The sequence below is a fragment of the Gekko japonicus genome, unplaced genomic scaffold (genome assembly GCF_001447785.1).
Source record: "Gekko japonicus isolate JY-2015 unplaced genomic scaffold, Gekko_japonicus_V1.1 scaffold409, whole genome shotgun sequence".
NCBI lineage: Eukaryota > Metazoa > Chordata > Lepidosauria > Squamata > Gekkonidae > Gekko > Gekko japonicus.
Genome location: NW_015161963.1, coordinates 12,348 through 31,533, shown reverse-complemented (window position 1 = coordinate 31,533; position 19,186 = coordinate 12,348). Strand labels below are relative to the sequence as shown.

Sequence of the window (19,186 nt, the reverse complement as noted above, 5' to 3'; positions counted from 1 at the left end):
GAGGTTTGTCGAAAAATACAAAAACCTTTTAAAAAGCACAGGGTTTTTAAAAAAACCCACAATTTGGAGAAGCAACTTAAGAAAAGCAGACAGTCCAAGCTTCTGGCCAGCAAGTATAGAGGGGGAAAGGGAGGGGGAACCAGAGCCATCTTATTAGCTAAGCAGATGAAGGTGCTGCAGGTGTTCTAACAAGCAAGTCCATGGGCAAAAGAGGACACAGGTGGACTGCCCAGAATGCAGGGAAGGCGACAGGTATTCTGGCATGCAAATTGGGCAACAGAGTCTTGAAGGAGGAAGACGTAGGCAGGCAGGGGAAGCAACAGAACCCGTGGAGGAAGACCAAAACAGGTGGGAAAGTATGCACTGGGAGGGGAAGGAGAAACGAGTTGGAGGGGGATGGGATCCCCCCATGACTATCATAGGTCCCCCACTTGTACTCTTTATAACCTACATCAGTCAGCAATTTCACCACCTCATTCTGCATCACTGAAGCTTCCATGCTGTCTTCAAGAGCAGCCCCATACACGACATATTTCGTTAATCTAATCTGGGTGTGGTCAGAGCGTGGTTCATCATGGCCACATCTGGTTTCTCAAGGCTGTAATATGTGAACCAACCAAAGCTGGTGAGAGATAATAAATTGAGGCATGGAGTTTGTAAGCCACTCTGAGACTCCGAGTAAAGGGCAGGGTATAAATCCAATCTTTTCTTCTCTTCTTCTTCTTCTATCACCCTCCTAACCTATGAATAAGTATCCAGAACAGATCAACACCTTCACCAACATCACCTCAGGCTGGTTTGTATTAATGTTTAGTTTACTGGCCTTCCACCAGCCCATTATTGCTTACACGGATTTGTTCAGAACATTCGCTGACCACTGGACTGTTGACAAGGAGAAACAGAATTGTGTATCTAGGCTTACCAAGTACTTACCGAGAATCGGTGGGGGACACAAACTTCTTCTCAGGACCATTCCTGCGCGGAAAACAGACGCACTGCACCATGTCATTGCCAGGAAGTTATGCCGGGCGACGCTCTGGCAATGGGGCTGAAAATTCGATGGTACCATTGAGTTTCCAGCCCCATTGCCAGGCATCGCCCGGTGTCACTTCCTGGCGATGGCATGGTGCGGCATGGGTGTGTTACAGGGAGGAATGTTCCGGCCGGGGACCATATGTCCCCCGCCGATTCGCGGTAGGTACTTGGTAACCCTATGTGTATCACCAGCACATTCTCCCAGCAGTTTCCATAGATGGGAGAAAGGATGGGACCCAGCAGGACTCCTCAGCAAAGATGCAACAGAGTGGATCAGCTATTAATTTAGCACACCCCTGTCCTTCAAAAGTTCACTCCTCCCTGGAGCCAAACCAGGCAGCCATCTACAGGGTTGCCCTGGGAACTGAGTGATCCTGGAGTAACAGTACCAGCACTAGGCCCTGTTATGTAACATTAGGTTCTGCTGTACTTCCTCAGCGTCACCAGCTTGCTGCTGAGGGAAGCCAGCAGCCTTACCACAACTGACAGTTTCTTTATACCCTCCCACACATCTGCTTCCTTTATTCCCCAACACAGCAGCCTCCTTGCTGGTTTCCTGTTGTGTTGCCCCTCCCCAGCTGTTTTTAAATACAATTAAAGAGATTGACTGATCTCAGATCCTTTCTTATCACAAATGTCTCATGCTTCTTCTGATTTGGCCCTGCAGCACCTATATTTCACAGGATACAAGAAAAATGTTTACCCTTCTTACTTGCAGACATGCTGTCTACTGCAGGGAGGAGAGGGAAAGAAATATATAGATTGATGGGGGTAGGGTTGCCAAGTCACTCATGGTTTAAAGTGGAGGATAGTTGGTCCCGTCTTGGTACATTTGTGCGTGCTTTGCGTATGCGTGCCACAATGACATCACCCAGAAGTGACATCATCACGTTGGGCACGTCGCAGGCTGACGCTCTAGCAATCAGCCTGGAAACTCCATGGTACCATAGAGTTTTCACGCTGACTGGTAGAGCGTCTGCCTGCAACGTGCCCAACGCGATGACGTCACCTCTGGGTGACGTCATTGCACTGGGCACATCAGCCCGATGGGGGCGGGGTTCCCCCCGCCGGCCTGATCCGGACCGGCGGATTGAAAACCCTTTGAGCGGGGAACCTCCGCCCTCCTGGGGAACCTGGCAGCCCTAGATGGGGGGAAGAGAAGCAGATTGTACATGCTTACTCCCCTAACAGATAGGGTGCCTGTAGGTGCAGCATCTGAACAGAGAACAGAATAGCAAACAAACATTTCTGCTTCTATTGTAAAATCAGGAATCCCAGTGGCATACAGTGGAAGGAAAGCAGAGACACTGTGTGCTACTATTTTTGATGGGAACATCTGCTAATCTTTCTGGCTGGAAGACACTCCTGTCAGTTATGTCTGGAGACACTCTCTCCTCATGCTGTTCTTCCTACAGCTGTGGAATGCAGACAAGACACTAGAATGATGGTTATTTCCAGAGATTAATGCCATCTTTTTAAATCAATCCTCAGAAGAGTTAACTTTGTCTAGCATTACACTGTTGGTATACACATCCTTATGGTTTCATACTCCAGCAATAAGAACCATAGCGCTGGACAGGCCTGTTCTCTGTCCTCCAAATTCTACTTTAGATTGCCTCTCCAAGTAACAAAGACATAACTATGCCAGCACTCAGAAAAGAGCTCCTGATAGCATCTTTTCTGGGTTCCTGACAGCCCCTACAATAACAGATCCTAACCTGCATATTAAAGCCAGTTTACAGTTAGAGTATATTTTACTCTTAAATCATTAACATATGTCAATAAGCAGAGAGTGCTTCATAGAAGGATGGAAATCAAAACAGTCTCTTTCCCACCCTGCAAACGTAAGGAATTGGTAAAGAGAGACACATAGGGAGGGCTATCAATCATTTTCCTATCTGATAGTGGGAATAATTTTTGAAAGGTAACATTTCTGAGAAACAGCAAGGAATCAATAGGTTGGTAGGATTAATTCCAGCTTTGTGAAACATGCTGGGAATATTCCAGTTCAAGGGAATGGCTTTTCAATCATCCACACTTTAAGTTCCAAAAAAGATTATGAACGATTTGTCTATATCCTGATAAGATGACTTATTGGGAGAGCCTTAGATTTTGATCTTCAAAATCCAGAGCCCAAAGTTTATTTTCCATTTCAGAAGTTCCAGAGATCTCCTAGCCAATTAGAATTTGTAATGCCAACCAATGCTCCCTCTAAGCTGTGGAGTCTTGTGAGCAAAGCTTCTACTTTGTGAGCTACTGACATTAAAGTTGTGAGTGAGCGATTTGGCTGCTGCATAAAATTAGTTTGCTCTGGACCCATCCTTCCATCCTGAGTTAAGACAAAAAAGTGTGAGCCGGAGGCTAAAAAACTGTGAGTGAGCTCACACTAACACAGCTTAGAGGGAACACTGATGCCAACTCATTCACTGATATGACCCACAATATGTTTAAACAGAGCGATTCAGGGTACTACCATAAATGTCTGAGGCTTAAACTTATGCATAGCTGCTCGGACACAAGCCTTACTGTATCCAGTGACACACGCTTTCAAAGTAAACGTATAAGATCAGGCTGTGAGCCACGGCTACTTTAACATTTCAAAATTGTCCTTATTTGTTTCGACAAACTTTCCCCATTTTTCAGCCTCTTCCTTTAGAACTCCAAGATACGCTCCCAACATTCAGCCTAACCCACTGGATACTCCAACACCACCAGCTCCATCTGTTACCAGCAGAACCATTTTAAAAAGTTTAATCCTGTTGGAATCTGTTTAAGTAAGGAAATAAATTTAAGCATCAAACTGGAAAGTCCCTAGAGGCCCAGTGTGTGCTGCTTTTTGGAGGGTGCTCCACCTTCCATGTCCCCATCCCCCAAATTTCTGAGCAAATGTCTTTTCTGCTTGCTTATGTGAACATAGGAAACCTCCTTATATTGAACTGCCCAGAGCTGTTTACTCTGGCCGGCAGTGGCTCTCCCAAGATAACGGTTATTTTATTTGCATTATCCACCCCAGCTCATATAACAATCACAAGCAAATGGGAAACAGAAACTAGTCTTCTTGCATCGTTTTGTATCTGATGAAGACATAAATACCTGTCTTCTGTTGACACTGTACACGGTTCTTAATGGTCTACTTGAAATATCTGAAGCCTATCAATAATTCACTAACTCTGAACTAGTACATTTACTGCAGTGTCTCAGTATTGCATTAATAACATTTCTCAGAGCCTGAGGCTGTAATCCTAAACACACTACTAGGAAGTAAGTTCTGCTGAACCCACAAGGATGTACTTCTAAGAAAAGATGCTAAGTACTCGGTACTGTACAGCTTAGTACTGTATAGCCATCATCAATCACCGAAATAAATTTTATTTATTTAAAACGTTTCTTCCAAAGGGGAACTTGCCTGCAACTTAACAGGTTTGAGACTGGAGGGCAATTTCAAAAGAGTTGTAACTCAAGGCCTACCTTTTGCAAAACTGAGCACAAAATACATACATATACACCCTATTAAATGTTAAAGGAAAACACATCTCTTTTTTGAAAAGTGTCAAAATGTTGTCTGGGAAAGGACTGACCAAGAATTCAATATTTCTTTACACTAGATGGGTCTGCAGGTATTTTGTACTGGGCAAGAAAAAGCAACCCCAAAGAGATTCCATTTACTTTAAATTTCCTCCTCTTTGATCTTTGGTGTCTCCACCTCTTACAGTTTGGAAGTTCCCAAATCTTCAGGCTTCCTGAATATTAACGATGGAACCCCCCCCCCAACACACAATAATTGAGAAGCAGCTGTTTGTAAGGTAGAGCATCAGAAAACTTGGTTTCATACATACATAGCCTTGAAAACAGAAGCCAAAATACTGGGATGGAAAGGTGTACCGGCTCTGTACACAATGTGACAATTTTATGAGCAGTGCAAAATTCTTACACACAAAAAAGAACACAAAACTAGTAATCATGCCACTGAAGGCTGGTTCACATATGCACTTACATGTGTGCATTTGCATATGTAAACTGACTTGACTGAAAAGGCGGTGATGGAACTTTCAAATTGCTCAAAACCATTGTCTATGGTGGCTCATTCATATGTGGAAGTCATTACTGGATGTTGGGGATAACAAGTACTGACCTTTCACAATGAGTCAGCCTCAAGATATATAATGTATATACTCAAGATATATACTGAAGTCAACAGCAAATGAGAACACAATTTACTGTAGCTTTTGTTCTCCTTGGAGAAGGCATTCATCGGCTTAGGTTCAAAACCCACCCTTTGCCCCATTACAGGCTGGTGTATTAATTACCTCTGTTGCAGATGGTACAAAAGTTGCTTGGTCCTTCGCTGTGTTTCTTCAAATGATCAGCCATATACGCTGCTCGCAAATACTTCCCACAGACCTGGCATGGAACTTTGTCTTCATGGCACGCAAGGTGTGAGCGCAGCCGGTCGCGGGTAGCAAAGGAAGCATTGCAAGTCTGTGGATAGCAGCAGACCCATGTTAACCCCTCTTTCTCTCTCCCCCACACACATACACACTGCTACAAAGAGTAAAAGTAACTTATCTGCTCTAGACGATACCCAACACAATAGCTTCAAATTCAGCAGACACATTCAAGTGATATGAAAAAAGGGAATTAATTCTGTTGGATGAATGAGAAAAGGAAAGCCAACAATGCTCTGAATGAGTTGAGAACGCTGCTCCTAAAAAGAAAAGACACCAACTGGGTAGAGACTGTTCAAGAGTAAAGCTGGATGCCATTTTAGGCTAATTCTTCATGTTCTTCTAGTTGACCCAGCAAGCCAGAGCAATAGCATGTGCGATCTGTCACTTGGCTGCTTACGGTAAGAACGGTCTTTGGCTGACTGGACAAGAAAGCTTCTTTTTTATTTTCCTTTTTAGACACAAATGCCGAAGGCATAATAAATAAGGTGGTGGGCTAATAACTTTTGTGGGCTTATCTGCAAGGCCAATCACCTACACTGTTCAAAGCCCCAAGAGTTCCCAGTGGAAACAAGTGACAGGAGAACCCTCAATGATATGCTGCATTTCCTATCATGCTCCACTCATCAACCTTTGGAAATATCCCCGTGTGCTACATTAATGGCTACAATCCAAAGCTCTTCTGAGATCTGAGATCCACATGATGCTCCATTCCCTTCAACATGAGGGAATTTCTCCAAATGTGCCCAATGCACCAACAAAGAATTTCTGACATTAAACACGGATGCTCCGTCTCACATGGAACGCCATGTGCATATCAGAGCTCCTGTGGGAGTACCAAAGTCAATGGAGCAAATGGAATGGCTGTGCAGTGCTCCTTATCCATCTGAAAGTAGAAAGGAAGGTGAAGAAGAACTGCAGGTGTATGGAAGTGCAAAGGGAACAGAGCGGAGGCAGGTAGTGATGGAGTAGAAGGAGCTCCAGCACACAGTCCCAAGACCCTCTAGAAGCTGCTTTCTGTGGTTACAGCTGGAGTCAATAGCATAAGGAATCCTGAGAATGCCCAACAACCATCCTGTATGCATGAGAATTTTCTCCACTCTGGCCACACACAAACACAAAAAAGTTAATTTTTTTAACATATAATACGTAATTAACCTAAGGAATTCCCCTCCATAGGATCTGGTGATGGCCACTAGCTCAGACACACATCAAAACCTGAGTGCAAAAACAGCAAAAAGAGGGGAAATCGCAGAGGAAGAAATTAGCTATGCTAGTTAAATGGACTTTACATGTCCAAAGGCAGAATGATTCTCAATACCAGAGACTAAGGAGAAGACAGAGCCAACATTGTATAGTAGTTCTGAGCTTCAGACAAGGATCCAGGCTTTTATCCCCATTTTGCCATGGCTGCCATGGAAGCTTCATGGGTGAACTTGGTCTAGGCACACACTCCCAGACCCAGCACAACCTACCACAAAGCCTTGCTGCGAGGATAAAAATTAGAAGGGGAGAATGTTGTAAGCCACTTTGTGGAGAAAGGTGGGCATAAATGAAGTAAACAAACACATTTTAAAAAACAGGAAGCAGCCATCACCTTCAGAAAGCCAGAATGAGGAGACTAAGGTTCAAATCTCCAATCAGCTGTGAAACTCACTGGGGCACCTTAGGCCAGTGTTCTCTTTCAGCTTAAGTTACCTCACAGGGTTGTTTAAATAATAAAATGGAAGGGTGGGGCACAGATCTTGTCCTGAGGAAGAGTGAGATGAGAATAATCAGAATGCACTGTGTCTGAGCTTCCCCAAGACATCTGGCCAGCCACTGTTGGAAACAGAATACTAGATTCCAGAAACGTGGGCCAGCAATTATAGGAAAGCCAGGCACATGTATCACTGGGTAGTCATGCTGGAGAGAAGAAACTAAACTGACCTTATCTTTGCATCTCACCTCTGTCCAAGCCACATGCAAAAGTAACTCAAGAACTGCAAGACAGCATTTTGCTCTGGATCCAACTTCAGAGCCTGTTTGTGGTTCTTCTCACAGAAGCATACAAGTATACTGTGGTTTTAATATCACCTTTGTATAGTTCTTCTGATAGGATGTGACTCATGAGTGCACAGATTAAAATTGTCAAGCGGTTGTAGCTAGCACAGGGTACCAGAGGATATAACTCTAGGTTGTATGATACTGTCCAGCAGTTCTCAAAACTGTTTTGAGTTTCTCCAGGACAGATGAACAATATTCATTAAAAATACTGATGCATTTGCAGTTCAGAGGGAAGCCTCTCTTTTACCTGCGGACTTCTCAAAGGAAGCAGGGCAGTCAACTTGAGAGGTGAGGTTCTGCTCTAGAGCCAGGAAGCAGACTTTGCAAAGACATTTCCAGAGGGTTAAGAGCCAAGCCTTGCCCTACAGAATATTCCACAATGGGAGGCAGCAAACCAATGTGGGAGCGGATTGGGCAGGGGAAAACAACACGATCCACCATATTTTGTAGATGTGGCATGTTCAGCACTCCTGGAAAGAGGGGCAGGAAGCAGGGTTCCTCAGTCACTCCCTGCCCCTGCACACCGTGGAGGTGCATATGGAGCTATGGTAAACCCATCATAGGTGGGGAACCAACAAATCCAGCACAGGGAGGATGCACGCATGCCCTCATGCCCCAGGTGTACTCCTCACTACCCTTTCTCCTTCTCACCAGTATCCCTTTGTCCACATTGGAGGAGTCTGGCTGGTTTACTTTAACCCGGGGAGAAAAAATCCCAGCACTCCAAAAGCTTCTTTACATAGTCTGCTTCCCAACTCTGTAAAGCAAGTCTCCCCCCCCCCCAAGCAATTGCTTCCTCCAAGCAAAGAGTCTCAGACTCCATAGCTGTACACCTTGCTACATAGAGTATAATCCAATGCAGAATTAGTCCAGTCTAATCCCATTGAAATAAGTGGTCTTAGACTGGAGTCACTCTGCATACGACTGCATTGGGAGGCTGACAGTGGTAAGGCAGACAGCTGCATGCAAGTAACAGGGCTACGGGGCACCGCAAATTCCACAACCACTCCACACCATCTCACATGCTGAAAGCTGTTTTTGAAATGCAGTAAATGGAGATGAGACATGGTAAGCCAGGCATCTGTTGTCAAGATAATCCAGCAGCAGCAGCAGCAAAGTCCTAAGAAGGCAGGCATCCCTGACTTGGAAGTGGAGAGAGAAGAGGGTGGGGACAGGAAGGGGTAGTGCCATTTTGCAGGTATTTAGGCCCTGTCAAGTTGGAATGTCTTGCTGCTCCAGCTACTTGGCCTGAAAGCAAACCTGGCAGAAGAAGGAAGAGGGGGAGAGGGTTGTTTGTCCTCAAAGGAAACAAAGCTAGAACCATAGGGGAATTATTAATGGACTAAGCATAATTACAGCCTTCTAAGTCCACTGAAATCAATGGTCTTAGCAAGTCAACTCTGCTTAGGATAGCCCTGCAAATTATGCCAATATGCAAATTACATTGTCTGGTGGGAGTGGATGGAAAAGCTCGATGCCTCTTTAGAATGACAGAGAGCTCCATGTATATATGAGCAGTTGCACAGTTCAAAATCCCAGGCGAAGGAAGATAATTAATTATAGTATGGCATTGTGTGTAGAATAGCCAGGAGATCTTAAGATTGCCTGGCAGCCAGACTTCTAGCTCTTTAGTGTTATGCACCACTAGATGGCAAGCTAGACTTTTTTTTATTAAAGGCAAGAGACATTTCAGGAGTGGTTTGCCATTGCCTGCCTCTGCATCACAACCCCGGTATTCCTTGGAGGTCACCTTTCCAAATACTAGCCAAGGCCAACCCTGCTTAGCTTCCAAGAATTGACAGGATCAGGCTAGCCTGGACTACCCAATTCAGGTCAGGGGGAAAAGAATTTTAACTGAAGGTAATAAATATGACAGGGTTTTAAAAAGTGGCTGAAGAATTAATATCCACATAAAATAAAAAGCTGTCAAAATGTTATGCTGATTCAGTTGGGCAGAACCTGCAGTTTGAATATATTAATCACTTAGAGGCTTACAGAAGTGAGTCATTTCAATCTGAGACCCCCCCCCCCAAAAAAAAAAAACTACAGGAAGCCAAAACATTTGCTACTATTACGAGTCATTAACACTTTGGCTCAGTTTAGATATCGTGGAAAACCAGGGTTTAGTTAAGCAAACTATGGTTAGTTTTGGTCTGTCAAACCAGGAACTAAAGACAGGATCTTAAAGTTGATTTATTAATCACAATTAGCCATAATTATGGCTTTGCTTGATATACAGATTTTGACATCCCGCCATGATCCTGGCTTGCCCTCCAGCAATGCTCCCAAAGTAGGGAGAGAATGAAACCCGCAATTGTTGAGGCAAACCAGGTTTTGTTTGTCAGTGAGCGAATTCTGTTTTCACAAACCAACTATAGTTAAAATAAACTATGGTTTTGCTTGATGTCTGAACTGAATTTCATTCTGAGAAGAATGTTCTAGGAGTCCAGCCAGAAGACCTTCTATCCAAGTAAGATGGACAGACTAAAGATGAAGGGAAAGGAAACAATGACGGTGAGGTAGGAAAGGCTCAACTGGAAGAGGCAGCACAGAAGGGGGGGGGACGGGGACAAATGGAAGGTGACTTGCCAGACAGAAAAAGGGCAGCTCTTTGAGGTGCAGAGAAGACAGGAAAAAAACTAAAGAACAGCTAACATTTCTGTGGAAAAAAGAGCAAGGAAAGGTACTAGGAGAGAAGGCTTATCAGAGAAGTGAACGAAAAGGGGTGTGAGGAAAATCAGGTGTGTGTGTGTGTGTGTGTGTGTGTGTATGGTGAATATGTCCCAGATTCAGCTTTGTCAGGAATTTCAGCAAGTAGTATGCGAGGTGAGCCATGCCCACTGAAATCTCTGAAACCACCAAATTGGCTGTATGAAATTCCTTGTGGTTCCTTTCTCTTCCCAAGGCTAGCAGTGCTAGACTAAATTATGCAAAATAGTACATAATGGAAGAGTGACAGTATTATGAGAAATCATGGCCTGAATATGCAAACTGAAGAATCCACCTATGCTTGAGACAGGAGTGTACTTGTTCAAATGGTTAGAGTGGGAGAGCTCACATCTTGCATGCAAGTTAGGGAGTACTCCCACTCTGTAGTAAGTGTCCTGCTCATCCCATAGCAAGGATATCAGGCTAGACTTCTTATTAGATTGGGGCTACTTTTCCAATGGACCATAAAGGCCCTGAATTGTTCAGAAATATTCAGGTGAAAACTGGAACATGATAATAAACTCCACTACAGGAGTAATCCCACATCATTTCCTTTCCCTATCAAATATTGCCTACCCTCATTGCACTGTCCAATACAGATTGTATTATGTACAACAGTCCAATACATGTTGTGTTAATAAAACTCAATTACAAAGTTTCTCTTTGTTTCAACAGATTTTGGATCAAGTCCTGTGAGAACATTAAGCAATAGATTCTACCGTCTTCCAGATCCAGGACAAAATCAAAATGATAACAAATTAACTTCATTAGGAAATGACCCTGCCATTACAAACAATGAAATTTTTAAAATGAAAATATAAGCTTCTAATATAACCTCTAGTGACATAGCGCTGAGCAAAATAGGTGCAGCTTTCATTTAGTAAAAAATATTATTTGGAAAGAAACCCAGAATATAATTTTAAAGTGCTATTTCCTAATCAATGGACAAGAAGAAAAACTTAATCAGCCACACTAAATTAGACAATAAGAACCAGGAAAATGATGTCAGTGAAATCTGGATATGATTCAGACTGAAACATATACATATACATATTTATGGGGCTGCTAGAAAGAACATGAGTTGCAGTTAAAAATGACTGAATACTCAGAATTATAAAAACAAAACCCAGCAAACCCCATAAATACAAGCAAATCTCAGAAAATGATTGTGAAGAAAATCCACTGGGAAATTCTCCTTCACAGACCCCACTGAAATGCTCTTGCATGTATAGCTGCCATTCATTTCAGTGTGACTTGTTCAGGACAGATTCCTAGAGGATTGTCTCCTCTTTATAAGTTTCATACACTACTAACTCATAATGAAAATATCACAGATAAAATAGTGCCTTTCTGTTGCTGTAGTCCCTTCTTTCTTTGTTAAATTTAGAGTCCAATGGCACCTTTAAGACCAACAAAGTTTTATTTAAGGTGTAAGCTTTCGTGTGGAAGCACACTTCCTCAGACAATATTGTGTGAGAAAGTGTGCTTGCACATGAAAGCTTACACTTTAAATAAAATGTTGTTGGTCTTAAAGGTGCCACTGGATTTAAAGTTTGTTCTGCTGCTTCAGACCAACACAGCTACCCACCTGAATTTGTCAAAGTTAGTTACTGACTGGATCAGCAAAAATAAACTTGTTTTTAAAAGGGTCAGAAATGTAACACTGCAGTTTGGAAATAAAAAAATAAGCTATCAGAAATTAATAGAGAAGAAATCAGGTCTGCCGTTAACTAAACATTTAAAGATGTAAGATGTTAATGTCTTTAAAATACAGTCAAATGTTATCAAGAGTGGTGTTAGTATTTCTAAACGAAAACACCAGTGCTTTCCTGTCAAACATTGCAAAGACAGATAAATATACCATAATTAGAGAAGTTTTTTTTAAAAAGAAAATAACAGTGTTTAAGAAATACCTCTTGAAGTTTCAACTGTTCTATGGATGTAGATGTCTCTGAGCTTATTCCATGGAGGCTGGAAATTTCCTGCTAATAGGCAGGAAGTAAGAAAGATTAGAAAAGGAAGAAACTCATTCGGCATTGTAATAATTTGGGAAAAGCACTGGGTTTGTGAATGCTTTTTAATTTCTATTTTTCAGGCAATACAAATTTAGTTTTTTGAGAGTCAGATTTCCCCCCTAATTTTAGGATTGTTCTATGTGATTGACAAGTGCCAGGTGAAGAAGTACCCAAGAACTGCTCCCCAATTACAATGGAAACAAGGTATTTTCTCCTCCCCCTTACCATTCCAATAGACAATGCTGAACTTCAAGGACTGGCTCCATGTAAGGATAGGCTAGCTAAGATGTTTATCTCTGTGTATAAATAAGGACATCATGCTGTCAAAGTACTCTGTGGAAAATGATGCCCCAGAAGTGAATATCTCATCAATGGCCAGTAACTTTCCCAACAATCCTTAATGCTACTGCTGTTGGTAGAGTGGAGAGCTGTTGGTGGAGATGCAGTCAGGAGACACAACTTGAACAAGTCAGCACCACAACAAAGCCACTTAAATCACAGCAGCCATAGGGCTACGTGGATAGGTCCCATGTGGATGTACCAGGTCATCCAACCATACCTCTGCATGAGTGTTCTGGAGGCCCTTCACAATGCCAGAATCAACTGCAAGAGGGCTACTAAATGTATAAACTAGCCTGAAGGACAGCACCATTTTATATTACACTGTCTGGTCTTGGTCAGTCTACAGCCCCTCTGGGCAAGACAGCTAGGAGAGAACAACAATCCACCAGTAATATTTGCCCTGGAAGAATTATCAGCATGTTGGAGTTTTCCTCTAGTACGAGGCTTTTAAATTTCTATGTCCCAGCAGGGCAAAAAGGTGGCATCCTATGAAAACTTTACTTTCCTCACATACACCACACTCTTCCGACAGGCCACTTGTGTCTCCCACCCACCATCACCAGCAAAGTGGCCTAGAGTGACTGCCATGCTGATATCTTTCTGCTGTAGACACCAAGAGTACCTACTGAGATCAATTTTCTACCTCTTGTGATCGCATGCAAGGTGTCTTAAAATCTTGGGTTGACCTTAAAAGGTTAAAATAGGTAAGAATGGGGAAGAAATGACATGATCAGGTGCTCTTGAATATTCTCCAACTCTCTGACGGTCCCATTGTTAACATACTAGACTAACATACTAAGTCTTCTCTTTGTCGCTAGACAAAATCTTTGATTCTGCTGTTTACAGGATCTTCTCCCTTGTCTGGAACTCCACGGGACTTGCCCCACTGCTTTGAGAACCACAGCAGTAACATCTTGAGAACCATATGCTATGCCAGTGGTTTTCAAACCTCAAGTCTTTTCATGTCAACTTGTGTGCTGAGGAAACCTTGGCACAGTTGTTTTGCAAAGGATTTTGGAGCATGCTTGAGAGTATACATTCGGCTCACTTCACCTCACATCCCTTCATCCCCCAAGTCGAACCACTACCCTTTGTGAACCACTCTAGAAACACCTTCCTGGCTGTGTGTGACAGAAAAGAAGCTTATCCTCCATTACTGGCTTTCTCAAAGAGGGGCCTCCTGATAAATTTCCACTGTGCTTCCTAGAATACCTTGGAATGCCATCAAATGTGTGTGTGTGTGTGTGTATTCTTCTTCTTTGCTGCAGCAATGCTTCTTAGTAATTAATTCTGATCTGATTTCAAACTAGAATTGTTATTAGATCATTGTGATATTTACATATGCAGTGCCTGTTGCCTTAAACTGAAACTAGAGGGAGCTAAGTCCAGCTTTCTACAATTGACTTCCAAGCAGCAGCTATGCAAAATGGGGGAGGAAAAAAGCGGTGTGCTCACAGCAAAGCTACACTTCCTTGTTGCCAGTCTTGGGAATTTGAAGACTGTTTGGAAAATTCAGCTGGTTCAGAGCACAGCATCTGGACTGCTGACTGGCCCCTGGACTTGTAAGCCACCTTGTGTGCTATTCTTTCTTAATTAGAAAGGCAGAACAGAGATACTTAATTGTTAAAACACAGAGATCAATTAGTAAATGAAACCGACGTAAATTTACATGTTACCAAAAGCACAATACCGGAGTCTTTTTGAAATGTCAAAAAAGAAGTGTAAAATGGCTTATAATTTAATGCACACAACACCGTGGTGTTTGTTGGTGGGAAAGACAATCTTTAATTACTTTTTTCATTCCCAAGTTTGTATTTAATTTGCAGTCTTGCTAATTTAAAAACAGCCCTCAACAATCAACCAACTGAAGCTTTAAGGCACAGCCCACTGGACTGACCTCCTCTACAGCTCACCATTTCAATGAAATCCAACTGGGGGCTTATGCACAAGAATTTCTGATGGCTTGTGTCCTTGGCTCATAATCCAGTTAAAGATTGCAGCTGTTACAACAGCATCATCATCAATATACCTAATTCTCAACATAACTGAATCTGTGCAAACTTATATCCAGAGACTGGAGCCATGAACATACAAGACAGGTCTTCCTACAAACCTGAGAAAACCCCAGGTTTGCAGACGAATATGAAATCTATTAGAAATACATTTGGGGATTATCCCCGCAAAATAACAGAGGCAGCAACTGTGCCTTTAATTAATGAATACTGTCAGTGGACATTGCTAGACAACAGTATTGCCAGCCTTCAAGCCTTGGTATTTATCAGTAAAGATCGGGGGACTGGGCAGGGCACTTCTCAGGGCTGTTTTGGTCTTTGTGGGAGGATTCAGTGGCAGCTGGCCCAGCAGCAGCCAGCAGCTGATGTGCTACTATGTGACATGCATGACTCACCCAAGCCTAGGTGCTTGCTACCATTCAACAGCAGCCACTCCATGAAAGCCAGTGTGGTATAGTGGTTAGACTAGGATTTCAGAGATTCAGGTTGAAATTCCCATGGTGCAGAAGAAGCACACTGGCTTAACTTTGGGCCAGTCATATATCCTCAGCCTAACCTACCTCACAGGTTGTTGTGAAGATAAAATAGAGGAGAGAAGAATGATGTAAGCTGCTTTGGGTCTCCATTATGGGAAAAGGTGGAATATAAATGAAGTAAACAACTAATAAACATGCTTAAGATGGGGGGGGGGCAGATAAAAGGTAATTGGGTTGGTGGGCTGGGAAGGAAGAAGTCAAAGGGGAGAGGCTATTGTGACTGACAGAAGGGAAAGAGGAAATAACATAGGGAGGAGATATAATGGAAAGTGATGTACCCCCTGCAAGCAATGTTCCCTCTAAGCTGTGGAGTTTTGTGAGCAAAAATCTATTTTGTGAGCTACTGGCATTAAAGTTGTGAATGAGTGATTTGGCTGCTGCATAAATTAGTTTGCTCTGGAGCCATCCTTCCTGAGCTAAGACAAAAATGTGTGAGCCAGAGGCTGTGAGCTAGCTCACACTAACTCTGTTTAGAGGGAACACTGCCTGCAAGTCCTTGCAGGTTCCCAGTTGTGCAACTGAGCCCAGCTCAATCAGCTCTAAGCAACTTGGTCAGAGTTTTCCCAGGAGAGGCTGCCATTGTGAGGGAAGGAGGGAAAGCTGAAAATGAGGGGTGAGCAGATAAAGGCAGGCTGGCTGATGGGTTGGAAAGAGGGAAGCAGGAAAAGGGGAAAGGCTATGAGGGGACTTAAGAGGAAATAGTGGGAGAGGGGAAAATCAGATTCCTTGTGGGCCCCCTGCTTGTCTAATCATATTAAATAATATCTAGTCCTAAGAACAGTGGCTACTTCTCCTTACCTGTTATGATCCAGCTTTGTCACCAGTAGCAAATAAGGCCTGCCACCCGGTGACCAATACCGGAAGTTTTACAAATGTTTCCCCCAGCCCACTTTTTAGGTTACAGTTAAGTAAGTACACCACAGAGCCAGGATCTGGGAGATCCAGGTTGCAATCCCTGCTCTGCCATGGAAGCTCACTGGGTGACTTTGGGCCAGTCACACTCTCTCAGACTAACCTACCTCACAGGGTTGTTGTGAGGATACAGTGGAGGAGAGAATGATGTAAGCTGCTTTGGGTCCCCATTGGGGAGGAAGGCAGAGTATAAATGAAGTAAATAAATATCAGAAACGTGTGTGTGAGTGTACACATTAGTGAAGTTTATGTTAGTCAATCGTTTTTCTAGACTTATTTTTAAGGCTGAATTTATCTTTTATGAACTCAAGGAAAGGGGGGGGGGGGAGAACTTCTGCAGGTGCAGTGTCTCCTGCTATAGCCACATACTTTATGAAGTGAGCCAGACTAAAGGTGGGTGGGAGGCAGAAGGCTTGCTAGAGTGAGCAGTAGAGTGGGTGGCTAGACTACTACAACCTGACAGCAGGAGAAAACAGTACCTGTCTGGAATTCTCTCTGCATTGAGAACAGGAGTCATGTACAGGTCAGGAGGAGGCTTATAAAAATGGTGAGGAAAAAATAAATTTGTGCTCTGTAGTGCTGTTGGAAGACAGAATGCTTTCAATTAACTTAACATTCAACCTGGCTGACTGTATAGAAAAATTGCTTCCTGCTTTCTATATCCACATGTCCAGCTTTTAACTTAAGAAACATTTCATTGGGAACATTTGGCTGTACAGGCTCAGGAGAATATATAGGTTGACCAGAGAGAAGTACTACTGGACATGTGATTGCACTGGAGGCCGTATTTGTATTTTTGTATTCCTCTTCTTTGCCCAGTGGTTAAACTTTGGAACAACTGTTCTCTGGTCTCTATTGCATATTCTGTATATGTATGATTGTATATATTTTTACATATCAGCCAACATGGTCTATTTGTATTAGACCTCTGAGGAAGGCCTGTAAAGGCCGAAACGCACTAGGTCTATTTCATCAGCCTTTGTATGTTTTTATATTTGTATATGAGGTATGAATGGGCCCTTATTTGTTATTTTAATTTGTGTTTAATAAATACATGTATATTTTTTAGGTTTCATAATTAGATTTTAAGAGTTGGCCCTTTTCTATTCTTGACTAACCTTTATAGGTTCTGTACACTTTCTGGCCCACATGCGACTAGTCACGTACAAAATGAAGTAGCTGGAGTTTGGGGTCAGATGACTGCAGGCGGGGCTCCAAACTTCTAGCCATTCCTGTGTTGCAGCTATGACAACCAACAATTGGCTGATGGCCACGGCTAATTGTGACTGGAATTGGGCTATAATTGATCGATCCCTATGGGAATGAGACCTTGCTTGCTCTGGCTGCTCTCTTGCTTAGCTCTCTCTTCTTCCTCGTGCTGCCTGTCTTATTGCACCTGGAAATGCTGCCTCATGAGAGACAAAGAGTTGCTTTGTGAACTGGAGCACATGGGTGCAAGGATGGGATTTCTCCTTAAAATCCCTTGGTACTCGGACTATCTTGGACTGAAGAATCCTCCTGATGTGGTAAATATGAATCATTAATGTTTAGTTAAGGCAAAGAGCCCTAGCCATTGTTATTTTGTAATCTCTGGTAGTGTATGCTAATCTCTGTACTTAATAAAGATCCTTCTGATTGTTAAATGGTTTCTGATGTTGTACCTGAATTCCAAGGCTAAATCCTGTGGCCTAAAAGCTCACCCCATATGCTACCTTGGTAAAAAGTGTGCATCTCTAGATTGAGTTGCTAGTGTGTTAAATCCCAGATGCTAACTAAGGGTTTGGAATCTCTCCCTTAGGAAAGGCAGGGACTAGTGAAAAGAGGTTCTGGTGGCACATTGTTCTGAATCCAATGAGGGTGTAGACCATCTCGTGGTTTGTTGTTTAATGTACTGAAAAAGTACAGGATTCCCTCCCATTCCTGGACTGGCTTGGGTGGGCAAATACCTGTACAATGACCAACAGACAACTTGGTTTTCTGATGCTGTTCAAGACAAGTGAATAAGGCTTGTGCAAGGAAGAACAGAAGAGACCTGTCTGGTTTCCAACTGTTTTCAATATTTACACTGTCCTGTTCTGGTGTTGTTCTGCTGCAGCCTGACTGCAGATATCAACAGTGGAAGCCTTGCAAAGCATGCAGATAAACACTATTACTTGCTAATGTTGGTGCATCAAATCATTCATTTAAAGGCACAGTTACATAGGCCAATTGAAAAGCTTGGCAACCCAGCCTAATATAGCTTACCAGTTTGCAAATGCCACTAAATTGTGTCCCTCATACTCTTTAAGTTGCTTCAGATTTGAAAATTTATAGCTCCCTGAATTGACCTATAACTACAAACTGCTATATCCAGATACAAAAATATGTATTCTTAAAATCCTACATTGCATCCTCAGCACACCATGCTGGACACCCCTTTATTTCCCACCAATCTGAAGAAGGGAATTATTTTTTACTGGTTCAAATAAATTTATGGTCATAGATCTTAACCCAGTTTGAGGCCTGAGACACATTAAGCTGCTTTATTGATTCCAAAGGCTTGCAGCTCATGTCTGAAGGTGATGAGCTCCTCCCAACTTTCACAGAAGTCAACAGGAGCCATTTTGGATTCTGTACACAACAACTTGTATAGAAATATTGCTTTTATATTCACATGCCTTCTCCTGTGATGTCTTTTGATAACATGCTGTGTCTTGTTTCCTGTTGCAAGCCAAATGGTGAGGCCAAATGGCCTCAATAACCATGCCATAAACGGGCAAATTTAAAAAATTACCCCGAACAGAGAGGTTATGTATGTGCGCGTTGGGGGAGATCGAATCTCAGGAGCATGTATTCTTAAGGTGCCCGTTATTTGAAGAGGCGCGCACAAAACTCATTGAGCCTTTTTTGGCAGGCACGTCTGATCAGGATAAGATGGAAAACTTGTTTTTTAACCTTGAACATACAGCGCTCCATCAGATTGCAAAATTTTGCTCCTTGGTTATAAAAGCTCATCAGTGCCCTGGTTGTCACTTCGGTTAGGACTGTTTGATTTTAACTTTTACTCTTTCCAAGTCATCTCAGTTCTTTTCCTTTTATCGTGTTTTATTGTAATCTTAAGTCTGGTTTTAGCGACCAAAATGATTGTATAATGT

General features: G+C 42.7%; 1 protein-coding gene across 1 annotated transcript in view; it reads right to left on the bottom strand.

Annotated features, from left to right (window-relative positions):
- Positions 1-19,186, bottom strand: part of PATZ1 (POZ (BTB) and AT hook containing zinc finger 1) — a gene marked incomplete at its 5' end in the record, with an annotated part of 41,158 nt that overhangs the window by 9,628 nt on the left and 12,344 nt on the right. The window contains 2 exons of the mRNA XM_015429577.1: positions 5,343-5,514; positions 12,149-12,217. Of these exons, the coding sequence (XP_015285063.1) occupies positions 5,343-5,514; positions 12,149-12,217 (241 nt within the window). The remainder of the gene's footprint in view (positions 1-5,342; positions 5,515-12,148; positions 12,218-19,186) is intronic.